At 38.7% G+C, this 19,616-nt stretch overlaps 2 protein-coding genes across 2 annotated transcripts; both read right to left on the minus strand.

Annotated features, from left to right (window-relative positions):
* Positions 1-1,132: 1,132 nt before the first annotated feature.
* On the minus strand, positions 1,133-7,621 carry cav3 (caveolin 3). The gene is made up of 2 exons (XM_036570970.1): positions 7,374-7,621; positions 1,133-2,087 (listed from the first exon to the last, which is right to left on the minus strand). The coding sequence occupies exons 1-2, from the start codon at positions 7,482-7,484 to the stop codon at positions 1,746-1,748; spliced, it is 453 nt and encodes a 150-aa protein (XP_036426863.1). The 5' UTR covers positions 7,485-7,621; the 3' UTR covers positions 1,133-1,745.
* A 7,657-nt stretch (positions 7,622-15,278) lies between these two features.
* Positions 15,279-19,268, minus strand: LOC118807555 (caveolin-2-like). The gene is made up of 3 exons (XM_036569584.1): positions 19,035-19,268; positions 16,314-16,501; positions 15,279-15,455 (listed from the first exon to the last, which is right to left on the minus strand). The coding sequence occupies exons 1-3, from the start codon at positions 19,248-19,250 to the stop codon at positions 15,305-15,307; spliced, it is 555 nt and encodes a 184-aa protein (XP_036425477.1). The 5' UTR covers positions 19,251-19,268; the 3' UTR covers positions 15,279-15,304.
* Positions 19,269-19,616: the final 348 nt, after the last annotated feature.

Here is a 19,616-nt window from a genome sequence, read left to right on the forward strand (position 1 = left end):
TATTATTACAGGATTTTTGTTTGCAGCAACAAAGGTTCTATTTGGTCTCTTCCAACTTGTTAAATCTCAGAAAAACAAAATGTTGTTATGTATATTGTGTACTGTGAAAATGTAAGTATTGTGAGATAATATCGTCCATGTCTAGATCACATACCGCCACAAGAGCATTTGTGAGGTCACGTACTGATGTTGGATGATGACTTCTGGACGGGTCATGACTCATTACATCCGCAATGATCATTTCAGTCAAAGCATACTAAACATGTCACTACACTGGGATACCAGTTATTACTTTTCTAATATAATGTATCTAACTACTATCTGTCAGGATATTCTGGAGACAGATAATTTCCAGTTAAAACGAGCATTATGTACAACTTATTCACATTTCAGGAGTTATTTTTCAGGAGGTTAGATGTAAGATAATAAACTTGCATAAAGAAAAGGAAAGTCAAAGCAAAATAACTAAAAAAAACAAGACCTTCCAAGATTGGATTTCAAAAAATTCTAACTGATATAGAGAAAATGGGACTCCTAACAACCATGCAAGAGCTGGTAGACCATCAAAACTGTCACTATCAGATGAACAGTACTTCCATTAGAAAGAGGAGAAAATCAAGCTTCATTCTTGCTTCAGATCTGAAACAATACATAGGTGCTTCTGTCCATCCTTCCACTGTGAGAAGACAACTCAATGCTGTTTAGCTGCCAAGAAGCTGTTACTGAGAAAAGGTAAAAAAAGAACACTTGCAAATCAAACAAAGAAGCTGCTGGTGTTCTCAGACCAATGGACTGGCCACCCCAGAGTCCAGACCTCAACATCGCTGAATATGTTTGGGATCACTTGAAATGTTCAAAACAGAAAATGCAACCAACTTCTAAGAATGAACTTTGGAGATGCAGAAAAATTTCCCTGCAGATTTCATAGAAAAACTGAAAGCAAGTCTCCTTATAGGAACAGAAGCATTATTAAAAAGAAAGAGTGGACACACTAAACACTGAAAAAAGAAAAAAGATATACGCAGTGTTGGAGGTTTCTGTGTAATTTTCCGATAAATGTTTTCTGCTCTAACTCAATGAAGGGTTGTCTCTGACTTTTACACAGTATTGTATAATGAGAAGGGTAGAACCATTCAACCATTTAAAATGTATTTATTTTGTGCACAGAATACAGTAGACACAGTCATGGTGAGAAAGAAAAACAAAATCAAGACAACTTAGACTTAACTCATTTCTCTAAAATACAGGACTATAGGAAATTTGTTATTCTATAAGTAATTTCCTCTTCTTATATCTGTCATTCCACAATTTCATCTTTTTACATCTCTTTTTTGCATAGTATATAAATACTGTTAGGCTAGCACCCAATAAAAATACTTATTGAGCTTACAGGGAGAAGGCCTCGTCACGCAAGGGAATAAGACTTATTCTCCTGTGTCAGCACTCAAATCCATCATAAATATTTCTTGGAACACTTGAGCTGCTCATCCTGACTTGCCCACTAAACCCCTCTCCTCTTGCCATAGAATCGAAAACACTGCACAGACGTAAGCAATTCTGCTCAGTATACAGAATGCATTGCTTCATTGCTTACGTCTATCCAGTCTTTCGTCATATAAAGGTGATGGGGATCAGGTTTACGCCCATCAAAATCTGACCTCTTTTGACAAAGATAAAACAAAGGCAAAACAAAACCCCAATTTCCCCTGCCAGACTTTTGTAAACAGTGGCTGCTTCGGTGATCTTTACACCTCTTTGCGGAGTGCCACCCGTACACTGCTGAAGATCTTTCCCAGCGCCTCGAACAATGGATCGCAGAACGTGTGGATGCAGAGTGAGTAGATTCGACTCAAGCACTGGGTCTCAATCAGGTAGCTCTTGATGCAGGGCATGACGGCCCAGATGTGGCAGAAGGAGATGCAGGCGAAGCAGAAGCCCCACAGCAAAGCCACGGGGATGCCAAAGATGGCCGACAGCACGCGGTAGCACCAGTACTTGGAGACGGTGAAGGTGGTGTAGCTGGCTTTCCACACTCCATCCAGACTGTGTGTGCCGTCAGGCTCAGCAATCACATCCTCGAAATCTACCTGGATTTTAGGTACATTAACATATGTCAATATCATTAGCAATTTAAATTCATATTCACCTCGTTTCTGAGGGCCTCTTGATAGAAACTAAACTGCTCTGAGAAAAAAGCCATGTCATTGGTCTAAAGGGGCTTTTCGGCCTAAAACTAGCACTTAAAGCTACACTATGTAAGATTTGAGGATTTGGAGCCCTCTTTGGTAGAAATGTGCAATTGCATGTAGTGAGACCTGAACACTGAACTAGACCTTCTTCTTGAGTCTGTGTGTCTGACATTAGTATATAAAGATGTGTAATGTGGTCTGAAGTCTAAACAGACTCCTCAGACTTTTAAATTATTGTTTCAGGCTTTGAAGAGTGACTCACAGCAGCACACAGACACCATATTTTAACATGTTTTTTTCCCTCCTGACTCAGTAATGCTATTTCTTTCAAGTTTAACAAACAAAATCTAACATAGTGCATTATATTTAATATAGTATTAAATTATTATTAGTTTTAGAGAATTCAAGATTTTTATATTGTTTTCATGTTTCGTCTATCAGTGTTCTATAATTCCAATAGCCAGCATGCATTACACACAAATACAAATGTACATAGAAACACTGAGAATCCCTGGGCCCCCTTTAATACATCCTTATTGCTAGCCACTGATCTAGAGGCTCATAATGACAGCTAATAAATGCTAGCTAGCATTAGCGACATGGCACTAACTTCAGATGGTCGTCAAACTTTTTTCTTTGTTATTGGAATAATTTATTTGAAGAATTAATCAGTTAATGAAAAGAAACCGAAGAGCCCTCTCTAAAGTATCCATCTCAAAGCACTTTAGTGTTTCAAAATTTACTTCCTCCTTGAAGACTCATCATTAGAAAGGGATTTTCTAGGCTCCCGAGTGGCGCAACCGTCTAAGCGTTGGCCCTATCATCACAAGATCGTGAGTTCGATCCCTGGTGAAGCCACAGCCATCTGTAGCCGGGAGTCCGAGAGAGCGCAATTGGCCTCGCTCTCTCTGGGTGGGTGTGATGGCCCCTCCTTCTCCCCCTATCACTCAGCGCGATGCTAGTCAGCGCAGGCGTCTGTTAGCTGACGTAGCACCTAACTCGAAAAGAAACGGTGGTTGGCTTCACAGGTCTCGGAGGAAGCCTGTGTTAGCCTTCACCCTCCTAGCGTTGATAGCATCGTGTGATTGGGGGAGTCCTAACTAGCGGGTGGAATTGGAGACGACTAAATTGGGGAGAAAATCCGGTAAAAATTAAAAGAGATTTTCTCATCTTTAACTAGGAAATCTGACTACTGTGGCTACTACTGTAAAAGGCAAGTAGGCATGTTTACAACAGATATAGTGATGTTTAAATTACATAGTTTGGCTGGAGTGTCCATATATCATTGTATATATAAGGCTGCTGTAGTAGGAAAATGTACTTCTGAAATAGTATGAAATAGTAACTTTGTAAGAGAAGAAAATCACTCTTAATTGTATTGCACATTAATGTCAGTCTTCTTGGATCATTTATATCAATCCACTCTTGATGAATTGCGCAATATGAATGGCAGCTGACATTTCAAAATGGTGTATAAATAGATAGAGTTACAAGAATTTTTAAGACAGTGACTTCAAGTGACTGTCCAGTAATGATGTGCTGCTGCTTTTCAGTTGAATCTGTTCATATGAACCAGCTCATTTGGCCTAACGGGAAGCAGGCAGCTTAAGAACTGTACAGCTATTTTTACTCCCTAAATGGGTGATGATTAATACCCCAAACAAAGACATCTGATACTCAACCACTAATGTTTCAGATTCTGTCTATTTCAGCTTCAAACTTTGGGACACATGAAAACCAGTGAGCATTAAGAGAGACTATTTCAGTCTGTTAAACTCTGTCTGTAAACAGTGGCTATATTTATGATGGGACATATCAGCCTCAAAATAGGCCTCTAGATCTTCATACATATCAGTTAATTTAAGGAACAATTTGCATGTCTGGCTTGGTCTGAGCCTGTTGTCAGTGTAATCTAGCCTTCCAAGCCTGACTTCTGCATGTTGTCGGAAAGTCTGGCATGTTTCGTTCCTTAACCTGGACAAGACCTGACTACTCTGAGAAGAAAGGGCTGCCTGACTGACATGCAACATAACCAACAACAACAGATAGGTGTTTGACTGTGATGTGTAATGATAGGCGACTTTAAAACAAGGCTACAACAAAAATGAACCAGTACACAAAAGTTTGTTATCCGTCAGCAAACATGCAAACACAACATGCTTAAAAACTACTAAATGCTTCAAAGAAAACTCTTAAATTATGATGTTTATGAACAATGAATGCATGTTGTTTACTTCAGAAGCTTAACAATCTAGCTACTATATCTTTCTCTGTTAGGCTCAGTCATGTCATGCAGAATGGGCAGCTGCTCACAATAGTATGTTTACTACTGGAGTGATAAAACCTGCTGCATGGAAGTTTGGATGTGTGGATAGATAGAACTGGCAAAATCCCAACAGTTGTGGGCAGCTTTTCATACTATAGGCTTACACATACACAAAGCGTCTAGGGCCTGACATTAGTGTAAATTTAATCACTTTAATTAGGGTTGTACTGATCATACAGCAACATTCACGGGAAATGCAGTAAACAAAAGCACATGAATGTTTATAGTATAGCAAACAACATCCACTAAAATAAGATCAGTTTTATATGCTTTTACATAAGCTACTGGGGTGTCTAGGACCCTCTAAATAACCTCTTGGTTTTGGGGACCTCTTGGACCCACTGAAACCAAGAACACTAGAAGAGATGTGTATGATGTGAGGAAGATCGCATTACCAAACTAGAAAAGAGCATTTCCAAAAAAAGAACAAACATTTTGGTGCTATTGAAGTTAGCGTCAGTGCCACTATGGCAACTGAGTTAGCAGCCAGCCACCACTGAAGTAGCCAGCCAACATGCAGAACTCAAAATAAGGGGGGCGATGGTGCGCTCATCAACACTGTCTAATGGACAACAACCCTGTTGTTAGCCAGTGGACATAACCTGAGTTAGCATGGCTGAAAAGATTAAAAACTCAAACTAAGCCTGTAGATATGTGTTGCATGTGCAAAGGAAAAACAGCTAATGATAGAGTTTTGCTAGCTAACTTGTTCGGCTTGTGTTATCATTGTATGGTCTCATGGATGAGAGGAATTTGGGGGCAGGTTTTAAAGAGGATGTGCTCTCATTAGTGGTAGATTGTGCTGCAGTCCAGCACCAAAAGTTACAAGAAGTGTATTCTCATTACAAGATCACATCTGGCCCAACATGACTAGACTTCCCTGCTCTAGCTCTTCCATTTTCTCTGACAACAGCATAAGGACATTCTTTCTAAGATCCTTCTAATGGACAAGAAGAGATTGGAAAATGGTCATGTAAACATAAATTATGACCGTTTTGGTGTATATATGTATACAAATGTCGTAAGTGGACCTCTTATGACATTTGTGAAAAATATAATATATGAAAAAATGTCATATATGGGCCCTTTAAAGGTAACTGATAGTGTTTATGAAAGAATCACATTTTTAAAGGTGCCATAGAATGGAAAACTGTATTTACATTGACATAGTTACATGAGCAGGCTTCGCTCAGCATTTCACAATGACAGAGGGTTCCAACTTTATTAGTATCTCAACTCCAAACACAACCTGTGAGTAGCAGCCAAGCTGTGTGATTTTATTCATTTTGACAGTTGAAGCCAGACAGTCTGAAATCTAAAGTTTCATAGCAACAACTTTAATTTCCTTTGTGTTGTTGTCAGTATGCAGAGCAAGTAGCTAGTACAGGTAACGTTAACTACTAGCAAGTCAGCTAGCCCAGGCAACTAGCCAGTCCAGGCAACTAGCATAGCTAACTAAATAGTATGACAACCTGCCTTATTTATCCAGAGGTTCATTTTATTTTCGAGCCTGTGTCTATTTTGACACGTTGCTTCTGTGTGAGCCATCGCGGCGCCTCACTGTAAACCAGCAAATCAGAGCAGAGCTCATCAAATTATTCATGACTCACCAAAAAAAGGGAAAACAGCTCGTTTCATTCTAGGACCAAATCATGGGGTAGTAAATGGGCGTGTAAAACCACATCTGGGCATTTTTCACCCTGACCAAAGTCACATGCCTTCTTTGTGGACATCAGAGAACAATCAAAAAAGGCTGAATAAATGCATTCTATGGCACCTTAAATTCAAAATATCCAAACAATAGAGATATCCTCTAAAGATCAGATTCAACAAGTTTCCAAGAGGAAAACAGCTTAGATGTAGAATTAATGAGATTCTGTTTTTTTAGAGAAAATGAGCTAATAAAATTCATACTATTTCCAGTTATTTTCTGACTAGAATGCAGCATTACCTCCAGAGAAATGTAATGATCCAAATGCAGTGCACTATTGCTTCATGCATATAAATGCAACATGGGGGTTGCTATCAACATGAGTACACATCATGCATGAGGCATGACTCATTTAGCTCCATTAATAAAATCCTAACGTAGCTTCCTACCAAGTGCTGCCGTCTCATCCTTTATCAATGTATACACACATGTTGCATGCTATAAACTCCTTTTAAACATATACTATAACAAAGTATTGATTAAAACTTAGATATCAAAACCAAAAAATCTCTGATCTAGCTGACACGCCCTTATACCCCTTCCATAAATAATGGCTGTGTGGCCTGGCCTGGCAAAAGTATGTCTGCAGGCTATTTTTGGGTCATGCCTTGCAGCAGTACATAGAGCTCTGCACGCTACATGCAAACAGAGCTGTCTCTATAGAGAACTTTCAATCAAATCATCATAAAACTTATGATTTTAGAGTTTTTAATGAAACCCATGTATGTACATTTAATCAGATCATTATGTTTAGTAAAAAGCAATGCCAAATGACCTTGGAATGCATTAGTTGCATTAGACCTCACTGTAATGTATTATAATAATATGTAATGCCTTTGTCACAGTACTTGCTTTGGACATACAGTTCTAGGAAAAGACTAATTTCTATAGAACTTACTTTTTTTGTGGCTTTGAAAAAGTTCTTTACATTTGCATACCTAATTTCTTCAAAGAATCATCCTTTGAAAGGTTCTTCAGGGAACCAAAATTGGTTCTTCTGTGAACCTTCTCTAAACCTTTTTTTGGCACATTTGAGTGTAGCCTCAAAGGAATAGACGGTTATACTGAATGAGGCCCATCTGTTCCCCTCTCTGAATATCAGAATGCAGTGAATTAAAAGGGTGGTGTCATTGAAGCACCCACATACCTTCACGACATCTTCATTGATTTGCTTGGGGTCCCTGTTGATCAGGTCGATCTCTTTGGTGTGTCTGTCCTTCAGGATCTTCTCCTCATTGATGTTGTACTGATCTGCCATGGTTGGAGTGTTAGGCCCAGCTGCTGGTCAGAATGGGACCGGAGTAGAGAAGCGAGAAAGGGTCCGAACGTGGTGTAACGCCCAACAAGTAAGGGACTAAACGTAAAGAGCGTATGAACACTTCTGCAGTTGCCCCTGAAGCTCCCGGCGCTGATCTGACAACACGTCTGGAATGTTAGAGGACAGCTGCGCTAGCCTGGCCTTCACTCTAAAGTGGGTCCCTGTCCCTTCTCTCTCTCTCTCTCTCTCTCTGTCTGTCTCTCTCTTTCTAAAGAGTGCTTCACTCTTCCTTGCTCTACATATCCCATACACTGCACTCCATATCATGCACACACTTTGTAAAGGCAACGTTTAAAGGAGATTCCACGGCCTGTGTCAGATTTCACACCTAACTGAGGGGTCAGGCAGGCGGGAGTCACACACTAGCATGAATTTCCACCCAGGGGTGACAATCTAGAAATTGAATTGGTGGGCTGGTCAGTGGCCACCGCTACTAATTATTTGTTTAGAGAAAAGTAACGTCACCTAATCATTAACTTCCACTCGCTCCTATAACTTAATAATTACTACATCATTTTGCATTGAAGTCTATGTAGTTACTGAATAATAAGGCTTAACATGTGTATATACAAAAGATTTGGTAACACTTTACTGTAGGGTTCTGTTCATAAGGCTACATAACACTTACATAAGCTTGTCATGACCACTGACATAACCCTACATAAATGTTTATAAATGTTTATTCCAGTAGGTGTCATCTGTCGTAAAGGCTACTTTAGCTAACTTTGATCAAAATTGACAAATGCAACCTTTATAGCAAATGACGCCTGCTGTAATAAGCATTTATAAACAGTTATGTAGGGTTATGTCAGTTGTCATAATAAACTTATGTGGATGTCATGTAGCCTCATGAACAGTACCCTAGAGTAAAGTGTTACCAAAGATTTTAAGGGGGTAACTTAAGAGGTCTTAAGTCTCAAGGGTTTAAGAGGCATAGTGTTACACACTATGAGTAACACTACACCTCATACAGCTTCTATCATAACTGGATTACCAGCTGCCCTTCATATTATGCAGATATTTTATGAGAAGTGGACTGATAGAAATGGTCCAACATTATCTGTATATATAAAATAAATCACTTTTCTTTTCCAGAATTCAACAATAGGCACTGTTTGACCATGTGCAGACATTAACGGATGTTTTGCTTATCACTTGGAGAAGAATTTCTGCCTGGTGCTGTATAAGGTTACGCTTGCCACTAGGGATCATATGGCATATTTAAAACATGTCAGGGTCTGCACGGGCGTGCTTTCTAACTGACATCATTCTCAGAAACAGGCCAGTGAAATATCATTTGTTTAAATCAATAAGTGTGTCTCAAAGTGAAGGCTACAGCTAAGGTAGGAGAGACCTTGCTAGTACTGGAATACAAAAGCTCCTCATCCTCATTGAAGGCAGGCTGAGCAGGCTGTACCAAGTGAAGTAAGCAACGTGACATGTTTAAGTCTTAGTTTAAAATGTCCATGTAGATTTAACATTCCATTACATTTCATTACAGACTCTTCTCCTGCCACTTGTGGCTGTTTCAACCTTTTTTTTCAAATTGTTTTGAGCTATGTGTGAAGGATGGTGTGTGGCTGAAGGTCTGGAGGGACACCAGTTGCATTTCTCAGCCACTTTTAAAGGATCCTACAAAACAGGGCAGCTTTCAGTGATGTAATAGCCGAGAAACGCAGCCTTCCTCAGCTGCATCCTTTGCTTTGAGACACAACTACTGATTAGTCAGTCTGGGCAAAGTCAGTATTTCGTTTTATGCACAAGCCGTGTTTCTCTTCAACAAATTTTAGGTTAAGAATTTTCATTTAGGACATTATATTGTCTCTATTGGGACAAAACATTCTACCTCATTCTATTTTTGTTGTTTTAATTTTAAAATTTTAATAGAATTTGAAAGTGCTAGTTGAATTTTACATTGTGTTAAAATTTCAAAATTTTAAAAATGTCCTGAATTACTTGGAAAAATATCTTCTTCCATTAAGTTCCAAACAAATCTATGAGTTTTTTTTCCATCTCCTTTAAAGTTACCATTTATGAGAGACAAACTTTTGTCCCAACAGAAATAGTACACTACTTGCATACTCTCAGTCTGACTCTGACCCTTAGTGTGCTCATGTGACCTTTCAAACTTCATCACATTTTCTGTTCATACTGAAAGACCACTGTGTGCTTCAAGGTAGCACGTTTGGACTGTAAAGGTGTATAAAGGTGTCTCGTATCAGTGAAGACTCCAGCAATTCTGCACATCACACATGCTCATGAAGGTGGGGTTGGTGCTTGACATTTCAACGAATGAAATGCCATTCCATTAATGTAAGCTGAACGATGTAATCAAATCCCTTTGATTTCCATAGAACACGATTATGCCTGCGATACCAGCCTGAAAGAATCATGCCACTATATTTTTCTTGGATGTCTTGAAATTGTAGCTTGTTTGAGCTCATCATGAATCTTGTCAGTGCTAATTCCTCTTACTGACTGGCTTCTTTCTGTCATTTTGATTAATTTGTCATTTCATTAAAAGAGAACCATTTGAGTCCACAACATATAATGCAATGTATAAGGGAATATATGCTAAAAAGTACTTTTCAAGCTTAAATATAACATGTAATATTCATCATCAACATGGTTAAAAATATTGCAGATGAAAACTGGAGATGAAAAAGGAGAACACTACGCTGACCACTTGTGATATTTTAAACATCTGTTTACATAAATTGTTATGACTGTATTGATTAAAACAAACAATAATGCAGTGGGTCCACCAGATCACTGAGTAACGAAAACATGAATACCACACAAGGGTTAAAGTTGGGGTGTCCAGTCTTACTCTCATAGGGATGGTGTGGGGGCAGGTTTTCATTCTAACAAAGCAGGAGATCACATGATCATTTGACTGAAATCAGCTGACAAGATTAGACACCTTTGCCTTGAAGTATCATCATGTTATGTTTTTGTCATATTGCTAAGGCCTGTCTAGTGAAGACGTCTTGAAAAACAGATGATTCTAAAACTGGTTTAACATGTATGCTCCCATCAACTGTTAATAGAAAATTAGGTTTTGGGAAATCAAATATCTTTACTGATTTAAGTTGCTGTTGCAGTTCATTTCAAGATATTGTTGACATGAGTTCACAATACAATGCAGACTTCCTTAAAATTGTACTCAAGTGCTATTTTACAAATATCAGACTCCAAATGTCTCCATTGCTGTGGGATATAGATAGCCCTACAAGGTTTAGGGCAGATAATGGAATGCTTTCTAAGTCTTAAAATACTCCCTTTGAATACACTGTGCTTGCTGATTTACAGCAAGGAACTTTCCAAAGACCCTAATGAACCTTGGAAAACTCAACACCCCACCCGGAATAAAACCTGTACTGATTCCCACTGTAAGTTTCAATGTTTATGGAAATCCTCAGGCGATTCAGACAGAACCTGGTAACGACCCATTAAAGTAGTAATAACAACACTGAGTAATAACAACATTGATATTTCGAGTTCTGCGTGGCTCTTAAACACCTTTGAGCCGCTGCCAAATCTACTGCATAAAACACATTATTTTAAACAGATCCATTCCATTCTATTTGGCAACATTAGCAGCCTATAAATTTGTACTTCACAGCAAAAGCATGCTAAGTGATTATCACTGCAAAGATATTTACGTCTCCCTCATTTTTCTGTAGCAGCAAAAGTGAAGGGAGCAGAAGAGGAATTCTGCCGAGGTACATGCCCTCTGACGCTCGGCTAATTAGAGAAATATTCACAGTGTTCTGTGAGCTTGGGTGGGGTTGGAGTCCCAGCGGAAAGAGCTACAAAAATACCCCACACAGTGGCAGGTCGGACGTGCCTGAGCCTACTGTTTATGCCAACAGAAGGAAGTGACTGTCTTGTCTTTACTGTGTAATTGATTAAGTTCTGGGGAAAAACGTCGTCATGTCTTTAAGAGACGACTGGTATTTTTTATGTTAAAAAAGCTGGCCCTGTTCTGACATATATTTCTCTCAACCCATGCTTTTTAATCCTTCACCTTGTGACCCATGACACTGCATGGTTTCGGATATTCCTTAATTCAACATATTATAGTTAAATAGTGCTGTGGGTCACCAGGAGCAGGATTAATAAACAGCTCTTAACAAATACATAGGGCAGAAACACATCTGAGAATAATCCAAATTTGATCTCTAAAACTGTCCACAGCAGAAACAAGGACACAAAGCGTTACTGATGCAAAGCACCAGCATGTAGTATCCCAAAAATTGTAGAACGCATCCACAAGTCTTAATAGACCATTTTAGCTAACACATAGTTGTTTTCACTCTAGTTAGTAGAGTGCCAGTAGCTCCCCCTTGTGGACAATCTTGAGTTAGTGAGTTAGCATGTGAGTGTGATACCAGGTGAGTCCATGAGGTGCTTCACATCTAGAATAAGAGTGCCTTTTTGTTGTTGTATGAAAAAGAATACACAACATACAGGCTCTTTATTCATATAGGATATGCTTCATAAAATGAGTGGCTGGAGGAATGTCCATAAACATAAAACAGATAGTTCTGGTTCTAAACTCTGATTGGCTGAGCTGTGTTAAAGCACATTATGGAATTATACAGTTATGGTGAGAAAACCCTGCTAATATAAGATATAACAGCACAGGTATGTGCTTTTCAGCCAGTCTGCTTGTGTGCTGTTTGTGTACCATTGTGTAATACTCATATACACAAACATATGTACTGTGGCTGAGAAAACCCAACAAACTACAAACTACAAAAAAAACTGCAAACCCAGAAAACACTATCATCAAAATCATAACATATGTGCAGCATTTTTCAGACACTCAAAAAACACTACAAATACAAATACAGCACTGTAAGTCAGAGCACAATGGAAATGTTTCCATAGAGCACGCAAAGAGGACGCATTCTGTAAGCATGTTATTAATGCCCGCGCTGCTTGATTAGTTAAATATACCCACTTCCTGCACCTCACACTCATTTCTGCTTTAAGCCTCACTCACTTTCAGTTGGTAATCAAATGTCAGGTATCAAAAAAGTATTATTCTGGAAGCCATACTGAAATCAAGATATCAGTTTTGGGATTGACATTGAATTTTTTTAAAATAATGCGTAGCCCTAGTTACAATACAGATCAGTAGATCCCATAGCCCACAGAAGAGTGAATAAAACACACTCTCTGCTCGAGTTCTTGGTAAAATCTTGAACTCTCTGTTGAACTGCTTCTTCTTAAATGTTTTGTCTTTTGAAGTAAGTGAAGAAAGTATTACATGCACATTCATATGTCTATGTTTTACCCAATTTTATTATTTTCCTTCAATTTTTCTGTTGTTACATAGAAACGTATCATTCATGTACAGATCACACTGAACTTTGTTTATCCATCTAATCATGAAAATTGAAATAATGGCTGGAAAATACACAGAGTTCTGTAATCTGGTAGGATTATGAGATGCTTGGTAATTGCTGAGCTTTTCCACTGTGAGTAGCCTGACTTTTCATCATCAGACGAAAAATGGATTTTTAGTATTCAAAGCTGTCTTTCTTTTCATCAAGCACTGAAAGACATGGCAGGGAAATCAGATCATGTCCCTGAGGCGTCTATTACATTTTTTAAAGAGTTTTTTTTTCACTGCTTTCATATTATAGTGTGTTCATGAAATGTTCTGCATGTTAATTCTGGGTTATTGTTCTCCAGCTGTTATTTCCTGGGTTTATTCTGACAAAGACTCTTAATGTGAAGGCAGAGATGGCCTTCATTTTGTGTTTACGCATTACAACAGGAAGAACAATGTCAGTCAGAGTTTGGAAGAAAGAGAGTGCAGACGTGAGCTAACACGAGAGCTGTTAGTTTAAGACCTTTATTGTACGGTGTGGCTCGGACCAGCTACAGCCTTTAATAAAGCACAACAGCTTGTGCATAAGCTGTGTGTCTCTCTAATAGCAGTAAATGCTATGATACTTTGCTTTCTTATGAAAAGGTTATAACCCCATTTCCAAAAAAGTTGGGACGCTGTGCAAAATTTAAATAAAAACAGAATGCAATGATATGCAAATCATTTAAACCCTATATTAAATGGAAAATGTTACAAAAACAACATGAAAAATATATGTCCATTTTGCATTTGATGCCAGCAACATACTTCAGAAAAGTTGGGACAGTGATTTTTTCACCACTATGTTGCATCACCTCTTCTTTTAACAACACTCTGTAGGCGTTTGGGAACTGAGGAGACCAATTGCTGTAGTTCTGAAAGTGAATTGCTGCTCAATATTTCTTCATCGTATTTTGCGTTTCATAATGCATCAAATGTTTTCAGTGGTGCTTGATGTCAAGCAGGCCAGTTAGCACCCAGACCCTTTTACTACGTAGCCATGCTGTTGTAAAATGTGTGTAATGTAGTTTGGCATTGTCTTGCTGAAATAAGCAAGGTCTTCCCTGACGAAGATGTTGTTTGGATGGCAACATATGTCGCTCCAAAACCTATAGCAAATCATTCAGCATTAATGGTGCCTTCACAGATGTGAAAATCACCCATGCCATGTGCACTAATGCACCCCCATACCGTCACGGATGCTGGCTTTTGCACTGTGCCCTGATAACAAGCTGGATGGTCCCTCACCACTTTAGCCCGGAGGATGCAGCGTCCATGATTTCCAAAAAGAATTTCAAATTTTGATTCATCAGAACACAGGACACTTTTCATCTTAGCCTCTGTTCATTTTAAATGCTGCCTGAAGGCCCGAAGATTGTGGCCAGCCAATATTGGTTTTCAGCTTTGTCCCTTCCATACAGAGATTTCTCCAGATTCTCAGAATCTTTTCATAATATTATGTGCCATAGATGATGAAATCCCCAAGATCTTTACTATTTTTTTGAGAAACGTTATTGAATTGTTTCACTATTTGCCCATACAGTCTTTCACAGAGTGTTGAACCCCTCCTCATCTTTATTCCTGAAACACTAAGATGTATCTGTAAAAACTTGATTGGTATCGTATTTCAAACCACCTCCAAATGTGGTTTGGATCCGATTTGCAAAAATCAGGTATCATGTGTTTTTTACTGCCCAGATTATAAAAATTCAATTTGGATATGCCAAAAATCAGATTTGGGCTGGCAGTCTGAACAAGGCCTTTGTCTTGCATAGCCCATGTGACCCCCTTTGTTGCTGCTGTCTGTATTTCTAGTTTTCAGTTGTCTGGTAGGTTTGTGGTTTTAGTTTGTCTTTCTTTCTTCTTTTGTTTATCATGGACATATCTACTCAACTCACCTCTGCAAGTCAATTTCTGGACTCAAATCAGATTTAAATGAAAGCAACTTGGCGTTTTATCCAGCCGCATCACCTCTCTCATTACATGGATACACTAATGAACCAGTGAAATTATGTTTCATTGTTTTCTGTGATATTTTTAGGCTTCAGCTTATATTTTTTTCAGGCTTCTAACTTTGTTTTCTACTATTTTACCTAAAGCAGGTTATGATAGGATGACTTTCCCTCTTTTGTGTTAGTTTTTTTCTTTTTATTTGATGTATAATCATTCTGTGGTGATTCCATGCAGAACGGATAAGTTTCACAATAAGTACACTAAATTGTCTGTATCCGGTGTTAAAAGCATTTTCATTGTTAGCTGTGTCATCATTATCTGTTATAGTGGGATGCTGGAGATTTCTCACATTATTACACTATTATGTATTTAATCTTTTAACTGGATGCAAGTCCTGTGCAGCAGAATGTGATAAGTGGCTGAGCTACTCCTTTCCCCAGCGAATATTTATGGCTCCACAGCATCTTCCTACACTGCTGAAGAAGGGGGAGATTGCGAGGTCCAGCACACTGGCCCATACCACCTTCACCCAGTTCATGTTTATTAGCAGCAGCTGCATGCTGGGCATTATCAACCTGAGAGGAGAGATCAAACACATTATTGGACATGTTACGGGACATCATACTCACTACACATACTGTCTGATATGAGACAGAAGAATCTTGCTGAAATATTCATCTCTTCGAACTGATTAACCATAACCATACACTGTGACTTGGACAAATATTCAGTAATGTACAGTCATATGCAAACACCTCTGGTCAAATGATGTTTTGTAGAAATTAATCTCTACAGAGAACATATTGCAAAAAATAAAACATAAAATTATATAATGTACCATGATTTTTAACATATTTCTACTTAGAACATCAAGAAATCGTGTAACTAGACCAGGGGCGCTCAAACTTCACAACTGCAGTGAATCCAAAACATATACCTTTCAAAAAATCTACATTTTCCCTAATACAATACAAAAATAATTGCAGGAAAATGTATAACATTAATATAATTATGCTAGTCCTGTGCAAGTTTTAAATAAATAGAAAAGTAAAGTGTAAAAAATGAGGTACTTTTATGTGCATTCAGAGTGGAGCTGTAGATGACTGTGAAATCTGTTTAACATCCAGAAAGAAGTTAATATTAAAAAATGAACATTCAGAATGCCTTATATTAAACCAAATCTCTCTCAAAAGTTTTTGTTCCCAAAATACTCAGAATATTGAATAAAATATTTAAGAGTACATTTCTACATACTACTTTATGATACGGTAACCATATCATATTTCTAAAACTGTAATGCCAGGTGATTCCAAACTGGAGTGCGCAGATAAACAGATTTAAAAGGTACAGTAAGCAGAGGCTGTGATTAGGGCACCCTCTGCTTGACCAGTTTAGCAGTCGTTTTTCATCACTCTCAGTGAAGCTTAACTCACCAGATGTGCAGGCAGCTGAGGAAGGCGAACAGCAGACCTAAGACCAGAGCTACAGGGACAGCCAGCAGCAGAGAGATGAGCCGATAGAACCACAGCCTGGACACCTCAAACAGCGCATGACTCCACAGCCACACTTTATCCAAGCTGCGCACTGATGCAGGCTCTGCTATCACATCCTCAAAGCTTACCTGAGTGGACACAGGGGGCACTAAAACTAGGGCAACAGGTCACAAGAAATAAATGTCGTAAAGCATAAGGCAGTTCAGTAAATTTGGGATTTTAATAGTTGACGCCATTTAAACTTTAAAAAGGTTTGTCACACTAGGAAATCTCATTTACAGAAAATATTCTTTATTAACTATCTATTTAATATGGAGCTCTGCTGTTAACTACCATCTTAATAAAAATACTGTGGCCACAATTTACTAAGGTGAATGGGATCATAATATGTGGCCACGACAACTATCACAGCTAAGTAAGCCACTTGGACCAACCTTACTAAGTCATGGCTATGACTTAACTATCTCATTACTATGCTTTACAAAGTTATTGCTGTGACATAACTATCTCATTCCCACACCTTACTAGGTAGTGACCACAACTTAACTCATTCCTATTCCTTACAAAGTCGTGGCCACAACTCAGTAATTCCCATGCCTTGCTAAGGTGTGACCACAAATTATCATATTCACATGCCTTAATAAGTTGTGGCCACAACTTATCTATGTCATTCTCACACTTTACTAAGTTGTGGCCATGACTTAACTATCTCATTCCCACACCTTACAAAGTCATGGCCACAACTTAACTATCTAATTCCCATGCCTTGCAAAGGTGTGACCACAACTTATCATATTCATATGCCTTATCATGGCCACAACTTATCTATCTCATTCTCACGCTTTGCCAAGTCATGGCCATGACTTAACTATCTCGTTTCTATGCTTTGCAAAGTTATTGCTAAGTCATGGCCACAACTTATCTATCTCATTCTCATGTTTTACTAAGTCATGGCTGCAACATAACTATCTCATTCCCACACCCTACAAAGTCTTAGCCACAACTTATCTATTTTATTCTCACACTTCACTAAGTCATGGCCACAACTTAACTATCTAATTCCTATGCCTTACTAAGTTGTGACCACAACTTATCTCATTCCTATGCCTTACTAAGTCATGGCCACAACTTATCTATCTCATTCCTATGTTTTACAAAGTCATGGCTGCAACATAACTATCTCATTCCCACACCTTACTAAGCGATGGCCATGCTTCAGGATCCTGTTTTCATGCCTTAGTAAGTTAGTTAGTTGTGGCCATGCATTATTTTAATTAAGAAAGGATGTCACCATCAAGCTCATCATGAGTTAGATCAAGTGTGTTGGGCAGAGAATACCTGAAACCGTGCACGGCAGTGGGTCCCCAGGACTGGAGAACCACTGTTCTATGTTCTGTGTTCCATCACTCTTAAGAACTCTTTTTGGCAGGCTTATTCTTAAGACTGTAGGCCTAAGGCTTTTCTTATTGCTTTCAGCTAAAACTGACAAGTGCTTTGATTGACCCTCAATGCCCCTATCAGAAATCACTGCAACTAGCAGGCCGGTTTGTAGCACTGCGATAACATTTAAATAAATTGAAATGTACAATATGCATGTAACTTTGGGCAACTGTGACATTATTATTAGTTCATGATTAGAGCTTTGAACAATTCACTTCCATAACAGTAAATAATAATCTTATAATATTAAGATTAATTCATAGGAATAATAGCAACAATTAAGACATGTCAGTCATGACTGTGGGGTAATTTTATTCATTTTCCTCTGACTGAGGTCTAATAGAGGTGCACTGGTATATTCTGGTTTGTATTCCTGGCAGTGAAACAGGAATCCCTCTGCTAATAAACTGACATTAACCACTAACCAAAGTGCTTTTTATCTGCAGTGAAGGATTATTTAACAATTGTGCACTTTTGAGACTGACCATGAAAGCATAAGCATTTATTGGGTATTACATAAACACTGATGTGCATCAGAGGAGGACATTCGATTTAAATCAAAATGCACTCAGCTGTTATGCAGAGGTTAAACGAGAGCAGCAGCACAATTTGACTAAGAGGATTTAATGGGTTCAAATGCAAAACTCCTGTGATACCATTATATAACTGAAGAGGGCAGTATAACATCATGACCCCTTTTTACATGATCCTAAGCCTTGAGAATAACTCAGGGTTGCTGCCAAAAAAACAAAACAAAAAAAAACAAAAAACAAAACGTTACTATAAGCTAATGGGAAGAGATATTATTTAAGTAACTCTGAAGTATTTCTATTGATCCATGCATCATTAAGGTTTTACACAATGTAAAGGGCAGCTGCTCTGCTAAAAGGAAATATATGTTTGTTTGTTTGTTTTTGACAGCAACAGAAGATAATACAGTTTGCTTGTTTACTCACTAATGCCATGTCTCAACTAAGCTGGTGTTCTAAATAGGTGCCATTGTTTAAAGCATATTATTAACTTAATATATTCACCCATAAGTACTGGGTGTAAAATTGCATACATAGCAATATAAGTGGTCCAATAAACATGTGAGGTTGGTTGTTGCAGACCATGCGCTATGTAATCTAATTACACCACTGATCCTGGTTCAGATCCTCTGTTTTGTCTGTGGTTGTTATTGGTTATTGATTGGAGAAGACTGACAATGAATTAGCCTACCTTGAGGCACTTATTGACTCCCTTGGGGTCCCTGTCCTCCATAAGACCCTTCATGGTCTTATGAGTAGAATCCTCTGCTGTTTGGTTCCCTGAATGCTCCTCCTCTATGATATTCTTTGAACAAATCCCATGTTGGTCCATGGCAGAAATCTCCTGATGTTCTACTGTGTCCTCCAGCTCTATCCTTATTTCCTCTGAAGCCCAGTCCCCGTCCATAGCATGCGTTACTGCCGGTGTCCGTCTCAGTGCAGTCAGCCCCTCACTGTGGCGCAGTATGGCCCATAAAAGAGGAAGGGTTGATCATTGAGGAAGAAGTTAAGTCAGTTGCACCAATGTGGGACATAGTTAGAGCATGACAGCACTCTATTTCTCCAGCGTCCCAGCAAATAGGGCCTACAGGCCTCTGCCACCCACCACTCCAACACCATCAGCACCTCAGTGAGAATTGTTTGAGGGTGGGCATCAGTTCTTGACCTACTGTAGTAAAGTACATTGTCAGAGAGTGGATAATTGCTGTTGGAACAACGTTCTTTTGTTTGTCTGTGAAGGGTTTTTCTGTTATCCAGGTCATCGAATTGTGTA

Source organism: Colossoma macropomum, unplaced genomic scaffold (genome assembly GCF_904425465.1).
Source record: "Colossoma macropomum unplaced genomic scaffold, Colossoma_macropomum, whole genome shotgun sequence".
NCBI lineage: Eukaryota > Metazoa > Chordata > Actinopteri > Characiformes > Serrasalmidae > Colossoma > Colossoma macropomum.